This window comes from Zeus faber (genome assembly GCF_960531495.2).
Source record: "Zeus faber genome assembly, chromosome: 5".
Classification (NCBI taxonomy): domain Eukaryota; kingdom Metazoa; phylum Chordata; class Actinopteri; order Zeiformes; family Zeidae; genus Zeus; species Zeus faber.
Window position 1 is genome coordinate 16,501,978 of NC_137192.1, and position 9,417 is coordinate 16,511,394.

At 47.1% G+C, this 9,417-nt stretch overlaps 2 protein-coding genes across 2 annotated transcripts in view; one reads left to right on the plus strand and one right to left on the minus strand.

Annotated features, from left to right (window-relative positions):
- The first annotated feature begins 512 nt into the window (after positions 1 to 512).
- Positions 513 to 6,496, plus strand: slc45a1 (solute carrier family 45 member 1). The gene is made up of 10 exons (XM_080000062.1): positions 513 to 651; positions 1,354 to 1,815; positions 1,938 to 2,030; positions 2,119 to 2,343; positions 2,536 to 3,431; positions 3,584 to 3,737; positions 3,862 to 4,038; positions 4,191 to 4,396; positions 4,519 to 4,744; positions 5,833 to 6,496. Exons 2-10 carry the CDS (start codon positions 1,395 to 1,397, stop codon positions 5,859 to 5,861), a joined length of 2,427 nt encoding a protein of 808 aa, XP_079856188.1. The 5' UTR covers positions 513 to 651; positions 1,354 to 1,394; the 3' UTR covers positions 5,862 to 6,496.
- Positions 6,497 to 6,893: 397 nt separating this feature from the next.
- The window catches only part of LOC307230808 (uncharacterized protein), a 2,931-nt gene continuing 407 nt past the window's right edge, over positions 6,894 to 9,417 (minus strand). Inside the window, exons 2-5 of the mRNA XM_080001252.1 lie at positions 8,681 to 8,800; positions 8,139 to 8,211; positions 7,871 to 7,944; positions 6,894 to 7,736 (exon numbers count right to left, since the gene is read on the minus strand). Of these exons, the coding sequence (XP_079857378.1) occupies positions 7,668 to 7,736; positions 7,871 to 7,944; positions 8,139 to 8,211; positions 8,681 to 8,800 (336 nt within the window). The 3' untranslated portion in view covers positions 6,894 to 7,667. The remainder of the gene's footprint in view (positions 7,737 to 7,870; positions 7,945 to 8,138; positions 8,212 to 8,680; positions 8,801 to 9,417) is intronic.

Below are 9,417 nucleotides of genomic sequence, written 5' to 3' on the forward strand. Positions count from 1 at the left end.
GAACCATAAAAAGGATTTACCCCCGTCAATATATATATATATATATATATATACATATATATATATATATATATATATATATATATATATATATATATATATATATATATATATATATATATATATATATACACATTTATTTATTTATTTGGGGTTTTTTTTGTGAAATGCAAAGAGTAAATCGGTCCCATTAAACACAAATTACTTTTATTTTCCACATTAATTCAGTCCTCAGCATTTTTTGTACTCTTTAATTTTATTATTCATTGTTATTTTTCTGGCTGCAGCTGCTGAGTCGCGAACAGAACCAACGAACGACTCTTTTGCCGCAGCGGCTCCCGACTCCCGGGTCGTTCGCGAGTCGTTTGCGCCACCGCTCCGGGGCAGGGCGGGGCATGACGTCACGGCGGAAAGGGTGGGGGGTGTGTGCGGGTGGGTGGGTGGGTGGGGGGGGGGGGGGCGAGAGGAAGGAACGAAGGGGGGGAGAAGAAGAGGGGGGAGGAGAAGGAGGAGAGGACAGGGGGATGACTGCATCAAAGGAGAACGGCACGCGTCCCGTTCTGCGTCGCACAATAATATATGATAACATAAACATGGTCGCTCTGACAACATTGTGCGCCGCAATAAATGACGCGCCGCCCCCGGTTTAAGGTAATTATTTTCCCGTTTCAATTTGCACGCCTGCCTCGTCTTCTTCCACGACTTTTAACCGATTGTGTATTATAACTGTCACATTGAGCACAAGTCACCTCGAGTAGAACACCGGAGAAATAGCAGCCACATCCAAGCAAGACCACCGGACCATTCATTGAACTATACGGGGAATTTAAATCTAAACCTGCGCCCATACAATAAACACCGCTACAATGGTTATCCGAGCCGGGCTGGGAGGTCCCGGTGGCTCCTTTGTGTCCGTTCTGATCCTCATCCATAAGAGATGAAAGCGGGGACGGGGTCCGTGGGAGCCGTGCCGCATAACGCGCTGCCTCGTCCAGCCGCACGCAGCACACGGGGCTCTGCGCTCATCCCTCCAACATGCGCAGTGGTGAGGAGTGCCGTCGCTGCTGTCTAGCGGCAACTGCAGTGTCCTAAACTGATCATCCAGGGATCCTCGGTCATGCTGTTAAAAACAAACAAAAGAAGAAAAAAACAAACAAACAAACAAACAAAAAAACAACAACAACAAACCTCTAGTTTCGAGCAGTTACCATGGATGGATGTGCGAGATGATATTGAATGCCCTCTAAAAGTCAATACAGCCTTTTATGAAAAGATACCTCAGTGCTTTGTTTTGTTTTTTTGTTTTTTTTTGTGGTTTTTTTTTTGTCCTGGTGTCGTAATCTTGTTGTCCAGGGTCAACCGTCTGTGTGCTGCGGTAAGCTGGGTTGAGAAGGATGTCATCTCCAGGCATGGGTACCCCCAGTGACCCCCTCTTGGCCAGCCCTGGGGGGAGATCGATTGCAGCGCCGGAGTGCCTGTGGAAGAGTACGCTCCCCAAAACCGCCAGCTTTCCAACCTCCACCACTCGGCACCTGAGCCACCGTGCCAACAACTTCCAAAGACACCCCAAGCACCGGAAGCTGATTGGACCTTCGCCTCCTCCTCCGCCGAATACCCCCTGCCCCCTGGACCAGCTTGACCTAAGTGAGCTTCCCCCGAGACGCACCTTCCCCGAGTTGCTCTTCAATGGATGCATCCTGTTTGGTATTGAATTCAGTTATGCCATGGAAACAGCATATGTGACGCCAGTCCTTCTTCAAATGGGTCTGCCCGACCAATTCTACAGCTTGGTGTGGTTCATTAGTCCAATACTGGGTAAGTGGACTGGTGAGCAGATGAACAGCAGAAATATACAAGCTTCTGATACATTAGAATTTCGATCTCCTCTTGCACTTATTCTGTGGCCAAAAATTCCGTCCCCTCTATTTTGCTGCAAGGGTTCCTTGTTCAGCCTATCCTCGGAGCTTGGAGCGATCGGTGTACATCCCGGTTTGGGCGAAGGAGACCGTTTATTTTTGCCCTGGCGATAGGTAATGCTTTTCCTGCATGAATCATCCCCCATGCTTTAACAGGGTGTAGGAGACATAAGCTTTACTGCTCTGTTTTTCTTCCACTCAGGGGCTTTGCTTGGTCTAACTTTGGTGCTGAATGGGCGAGACATTGGCAGCTCATTGGCAGACACTGCATCAAATCATAAGTGGGGTATTGTCCTGACAATATGTGGGGTGGTTCTAATGGATTTCAGTGCTGACTCTGCCGACAACCCCAGTCATGCCTACATGATGGATGTTTGCAGCCCAGAAGACCAGGATCGGGGTCTGAACATCCATGCACTGCTTGCAGGTCAGAAACCGTGTACTCACATTACAAGGTCACAATCTAAGGTACAGAAGGCGGCAGCTCAACACTATATTCCCTCAGCAAAATTTGAAGAGGATCAAGCTCATATTTCAGCACGGTAGCACTTGAACATTATGCGGAAGTGATTTATCAAATGTTTAATTTACAAGCTATGTTTGTGCTTATGCTTTTCAGGACTTGGAGGGGGATTCGGCTACATTGTGGGTGGAATAAACTGGGACCACACAGAGTTTGGAAGGGCAATGGGAGGTCAGCTTCGAGTCATATACCTTTTCACTAGTGTTACCCTGGTCATTGCCACGGCGATGACTCTTACCAGTATTCCAGAACGCGCCCTACCAAAGACACAGCCTCAAACAAACTCCAGCAAAAAACATCTAAAAAGCCCCAGCCTTCCCCTTCCACCTTCCCCTCCCGTACCGCCGGGAGCAGCCTCCGGACAGGATGAGGACGCCGACGAGGGAGGTCTTTTCAGATACCAGTTGTCGGAGTCCTACTCACGCCATCCTGAATCTTTGGCCCATTCGTGCAGCGCCAACGCACGCCTCTGTGCTGGCCTCACCAGCCCCATATCGCCCCTCAGCCCACTGACTCCTAAATATGGCAGCTTTATGAGTAGGGACAACTCCCTCACTGGCATCAATGAGTTTGCCTCCTCTTTGGGAGCCTCCTATATTGACAGTGTGCTCATAGACTGCTATACAGGTCCACAGACACCACAACCCATGGACTCTGAGACAGCAGCCAGGCCTCCTCCATCAAGGGACCCTCCTCATCAGGAGTCTTTACAAGGGTCAGACTCCAATTCTGGAGGGGGTTGTAAGCCATCTGCAGAGGCCAGGACACGTAGCCATCCAACCCAACATGCAGAGGAGCCACAGCCAGAGGAGGATTCTCACGGAGCAGCTCAGACCAGTGTTGTATCTAACCCCGGAGCAGCGTCCCATCGACGCTCATCTGCTGGTATCCTAAAACGCCCCCAGAGTCTTGCACTAATGGAGGATCCCTTGGAAACACAAACTATTGGGATGGAGAATGGACAGAGGAGAACAGTGACTTTCAGCCAGCAGGTCAGCCAGATTAATAACATGACGTGGTCAGGGATTTAATAGTCATTACATAAGGATTAAAGTTAAAGCTCATTTGCTTGTAGGTAGACATGAGGGGCCAATGTTTTAACAAAATGTAACTTTTTTTTTTTTGTTTTGTTTTTTTAATGAAGGTAGCAAACATATTACTGAACGGGGTGCGCTACGAGAGCGATTTGAGTGAGAATGCGGAGACAGCAGAATCCCAGATGTCAATGAAGCTGTTGTGCGTGGCCATCTATAGGATGCCTCCCTCATTGCGGAGCTTATGCACCAATCATTTTTTGGGTTAGAAACCTTTTGTGTCTTTTTAAAATGTATTATAACCCCCCGGCTGGGATCCCTTTCAAACCTTTGCAAGGTTTATTTGATTCGTTATATACATATATATCATCTTCTTTTTCTGTTATAGGCTGGCTGTCCTTTGAGGGCATGCTGCTTTTCTACACTGACTTCATGGGGGAGGTGGTGTTTAAAGGAGATCCCAAAGCACCCCATGACTCTGAGGCTTACCTGCGCTACAATGCTGGGGTCAGCATGGGCTGCTGGGGCATGTGCATCTATGCATTTAGTGCTGCCTTCTACTCAGGTTAGTGTCAAACACTTAGGTTGGTTGATAGGGACATAACGGAATAGATATTATAATAATTTGATACACAAGTTATTTCCTAAATACTTACAGCGTCCTATTTATGTGTCTTAAAACTTCATCTAACCTGCCTTTTTCGCCTTTGTCTGTAGCCATATTGGAGAAACTGGAGGAGCGTTTCTCCCTCCGATCTCTCTATTTCTTTGCTTACCTGGCGTTTGGTTTGGGCACAGGCCTGGCCACACTCTCCACCAACCTCTATGTGGTACTGTCTCTTTGCGTGACATACGGCGTGCTTTTTTCGTCTTTATGCACGCTGCCTTATTCTCTGCTGTGCGAGTACTACCAGAGCCCCCAGGTGAGTTTATGTGCAGAAAGTACAATTTATACAAAACATGTCTGGCACATATACCACGACCTCTACAGATATCTCCACTGTGTGTTACCCGTTGTAACCCGCGCTCGTGTGTTTGTCCTTAGTTTTGTGGCTCATCTGAGGATGGGACCAGAAGAGGCATGGGAGTGGACATCTCTCTGCTCAGCTGCCAGTACTTCCTGGCTCAGATCCTGGTCTCCGTGGCAATGGGGCCTCTAACCTCGCTGGTGGGTGGGGCCCAGGGAGTGATGTACTTTGCGAGCCTGATGTCATTCGTTGGGTGTCTCTACTCCTCCCTCTGCGTGGTGTATCAACTGCCCCCCCCTGAGGGTGAGCCCCCCGAAAGCGAGACCCAGCCACTATTGGTGCACATTTAGAAATCCCTGTAACTTACACTCACTCACACAACACGCATCCTTGTGCTGACGCTTATTGTATATTTTGACCGCTGACAGCACTATATGCTGCCTCACACGGTACAGCACAAGTATTATTTTTTGCACTAAACAGCACTGCTCACTTCAGAGCTAGAACGACAGACAGACGGACATTGGCTACTGCTGTAATTTGTCTACATGACCGGTGTTTCCTACAGTGCCCGTGCATTTTTTTTATTTTATTTTTTTAATCTTAACTCTTCTATTAAAATGAATCAAACCATTTTAATTGAAGAGCGGGTGAATAGGATTTCTGAAAATGTTTGCCGTGCGTGTGTTTGTGTGCATGTGTGCCCCTGGGATATGTCCAATGAGTGATATCTGTAAGAATGCTTGAGAACCAAGAATGTGATGTTTTGTCGTGTGATTTAACTGCAAAATATTTCATCTTTCCTTGCTTGTTTGTGTTGAGGATAGAAATTTGACCACCACATACAGATTTTGTTCCTTATTATTAGTTATATAATGTCTGCATGAGCTACATTCTCGTTTTTCCAATGCCAATGTGATAGTGTTTATTTGGTCATATCACCAAGGGAACACCTAACTACCTGCTTCTTTAAGATAACATACAAGCATTCCATCCTGGATTAAGCGACTAACTGAATGCGCTGCCAACGACTGTTGTTTAAAGCCCTGAGTGCTACACGAGGCTTAAACACAGCCATGTTCACCGTTCAGTTCAACTAACAGTATTCACACACACACATACACCAACGTTCACGCACAATAGATTTACCTATTTGATTTTACAGGTGGGGTCTTATTCCCCTCCCCAGCAGTGGTATGATCTCAGTTAGGTACACCAAGCCATGACTTTAAGATTAGTCAGACACACACAAAAGACACTGAAAATCACAATGCCCTGTTTACTGCTGGCAAATTATCTCTGGACCCTCACTAAGCCATGGACGGCACTGTGAGCTGTGACTCTGCGCCTGGCCATGCCTTTGTAATGACAGTGATTCTTGTCATTATCAGGAAGAGGAGAAGTTGAAACTGGGGTGTGATTCAGCATTCAGTCGGAAACCGAACAGAAGAACTACAAATCGGTTTTTTGACTGGCAAGAGTTCTCAGAAGATTCATGTGAACTATGGGTAACCAAGAAGTTGGACAACTCAGAAGCAAAGAACTTTTTGGGTTTTATATTGTCAGCAACAAGTGCTTATCTTTGCTATAAGGGCGCATGCTCGGCTTGTCACTTTATTAGACCCAATAAGGCTCACTCACTTCGACTTCGTTATCCAACTTCCTCACTGAAACCATTAAACAATCATGGCTCAATTCATACCATCCATCTACCCAGGATTTCCCATTTTATCAGGTTGCCTAGGAAAAACATACCAAATCAAATAAGCTTGCTTTGCATTGCCTGCACACCCTTATCACATCATTGGTCCCGTGGCTGATTTCAGGTGTTTGAACAAATTGAAACATCAATTGCTTGTTTTCACTCAGCACAGGTCCTCACATGGAACATCCAAGGTGGATCTTGCCAATCATTCACAACTGGTCATGCCTCCGTAGATAGCCCATCGAGGCCTTGCACTACAACTTCCATAACTGTTGGGGCACATGCCAAGTCATGTTTCTAAGGAAACTGTATCATGCCGTTTAAGCTTGCTTGGATAAACATTTTGGAATTTTGTCCTATGATGCCATCTCTTGCTAAGTAATATCAGTGTTACTGTAACAGCTACTTCAGGGGTGAGTTAAAACTAAAATGATCATTTTGCAATTGTGAGTTCTTGTGTCTATTATTGCATCAGTGTTACAGATTTGAGTTTTACAACCAAGGAAAGTCTTAGTTACCTAAACTATCCTGCTGCCTCAGAGGTAAACACTAGGGGGAGCTATGAGACGTTGGGTAGATGAAACGTTTTAAGCATTTCTTACAAAGAAAATGGGAAAGATGTATCTGCTTATTTAAGTCAGCCATTTTCCATATTAAGGAAAATTAGGTCAAGTTATATCCTCACACAAAATTTAGAGACACGGCTGGAATTTTAAAAGAATGCAAAACATGGCTCAAACACAGAAGTAAAAAGACATTTTTTCTTTTAATCAGAATATACAAAGCAGTGGCTGAAGTAACCCTTTTGTTTCTGGTAAAGGCAGTTTAACAAAACTGAGTTACACAGCGATAAACAAAACAAAAAACAGTAAATGTAGATGAAACAATTTGAACTTGCGTGGAATGTATACAGAACAAATGACCAAAGCTCAAAGATTTAAGAGGGGTTAATTAACATTGCAAAAGAATGCCTCCACAAAAGAGGGCAAGTCATCTTATGGAGGCATAGAAGAAATAATCATTTGTGCCATCTGTTCGAACAGGGCCGCCAGGCAAGCCTAATTACTTGCAGCTAAACACAAAAAGAAGCATCAATACCAACAACTGTCCATTAGCCCCTGCTTAAAACTTATCTTTGGTCCTTAAGTGAAGTTTGTATCAACATGAGCATTGGAGGGAAGCAACTGTCTAGGGAAATGAATGAGCTGGTCAGCAGAAACATAGTAGAGAATGTGCTTGAAACATACTGCATTATAAAACTTAAAACTGATCTTATAGTGTGGCCCAATTTCTACAAGTTAAAAAAAAAAAAGAAAAAAAAAGTTCCATTTTTTGTAGACCAATAAATAACATCTCATAAAAAAAGGAGGCAGGACCACCAAGTTGAAGGACTCCAGTGCAAAAATGATAATGTGGGAGCAAACAAAACACATCTTTAAAGATACAGAAAGCACAAGCTCTACAACATGATGTTGACCAGCGCCGTTTAGACAGTGCTGCAACCATAACGCGACGGAGCTTTTAAGCCTCCACTTCTGCTTTCGAATCTTCTTTCTCTTCTGTCTTCTGCTTTTTGGTCTCCTGATTTTCCTGGGGGGGTGAACATTACGTTAAGCTTACCCAGAGTAGTACGTTAGGTCTTAAATATTATAGAAGAAAAAAAAAAAGTTGGTGAAATGTAAGGGTGTGATTAAATGGATGTAGTTTCAAGCTGGCAAACGCACCTCCTCTTCTTCAGCTGAGCGCTTCACGGGCTGGGCATCGGCCTCCTCAGCAGGGGGAGCCTCCTCTGCTTTCCCTGTTCGGTCAAACAACAAGCTTTGTTTGAATCGGGGAAATATAATGCAATGAGCAGTGGGAAATACTTCCCAGATGATCTACCGCAAAGTTTTAATCCCAAGGCCAGAGTGAAACGACACATTGCTGCAACAAATCAAGAAAAAAAAAAAAAAAACCCAAAAAACCACACGATTCCAAGCCCCGACATCATACCGTTGCCATTTTTGTGTTCCTCCTTGTGTTCTTCTACCTCCTCGGCAGCTTTGTCACTGTGATCAGCTCCGTTCTGAACGAGGAAAAACAACAAAACGTGAGCGGAGCGGTGAAGGGAAGGTCAGCGTCGTCTACGGTATTGATGAGAGCCAAAAACGAACACCACTCAACGCCTAAAACCCCAGGATTTAAGGAACCATCTGAGTAAGTCTCATCTGTGGTCTTGCCACTCAGGGATGATGGAAAAAATAAAAAATAAATCTCCCATTAGCCCCCCCCCCCCAAAAAAAAAGAGTAGCCGCAGGGCTCTGGGAAACAAGTCAAAGAACTCGCCGAGGTGCCTGGAGGCTTACTTGGCAAACATCTGTGCCATCTCACCACCCAAAATACAGCCCCGCGGGGTGGGGGGCCGGGCGGGGGGTTGGGGGGGGGGGGAAGCAGAGGCCGCGGAGCAGCCGGACGGGGGCGGGTCCGCGGCACCTGCACACGCGGGCGCCGCCGAGACAAAAGGCCACGAGGCTCGCTCCGAAGGCCCGACTCACCGTCCCGTTGGCAGGTGCGTCCTCGCTGCCGTTCTCCTTGGTCTCCTTCGCGTCGTCGTCCTTCTTCTCCGCCGCCGCCTCCTCCACCGCCGCCGCCGCTTCCTTCTTCTCCTTCAGCTCCTGAGCACAAAGCCTATCGTCAGCGACATCTTATTCCGATGAAGTTACCGTCACCCCCCCCCCCCCCAAAAAAAAATCGGCGGATTCGGTTCCCGACGACTCACTCGGTAAATTAAGAGTCGTTCGATCGCCCAACCCCCCCCCCCCGCCGCCCCCGTTCGTCTGGTGTTAACGCGAAGGCAGGAGCACGACGAGGGCTCGTTTCGCCCGGCGCAAGGCGACCAGTCCCTCCCATCACGAGTCACCCGGGACGCAGGGCTTCGGCCATCGCCGTCACGTCGGGGTCGAGGAGTGTGGCTGCCGACTCGTTCCGCGCGGTTCGTTCGCTACGAGCGGATCCCTTCGCGAGCCCCGCGTCGCGAGCGGCTTCCCGCCACAGCGGCGGCGGCGGCGGCGGCGTCGTCGTCTCGAGCGCTTTGTGTCCATCAAGCCGGTCCGCTCCGAAGTCACACAACGCGCCTCGTCCCCGTCCCCCGTTCAACCGAACAAACACACGTTCTCCCTTAATAATTCACGACGTCGGTTGGTTTTTTCCCCTTTTGTTTGGGGGGTCCCCCCCCCCCCTTCGTTCTTCACCTGCCTAGAGAGCCAGGTGAAGGATTTTTTTTTTTAAGGTT

Bases quoted from the DNA above. Each gene is read 5' to 3' on its own strand.
- slc45a1 (XM_080000062.1), top strand. From the start codon at position 1,395: ATGTCATCTCCAGGCATGGGTACCCCCAGTGACCCCCTCTTGGCCAGC. The intron at 3,432-3,583 runs GTCAGCCAGATT...TTTTTAATGAAG, and splicing joins CAGTGACTTTCAGCCAGCAG to GTAGCAAACATATTACTGAA. The intron at 4,745-5,832 runs GTGAGCCCCCCG...TGTCATTATCAG, and splicing joins TCAACTGCCCCCCCCTGAGG to GAAGAGGAGAAGTTGAAACT.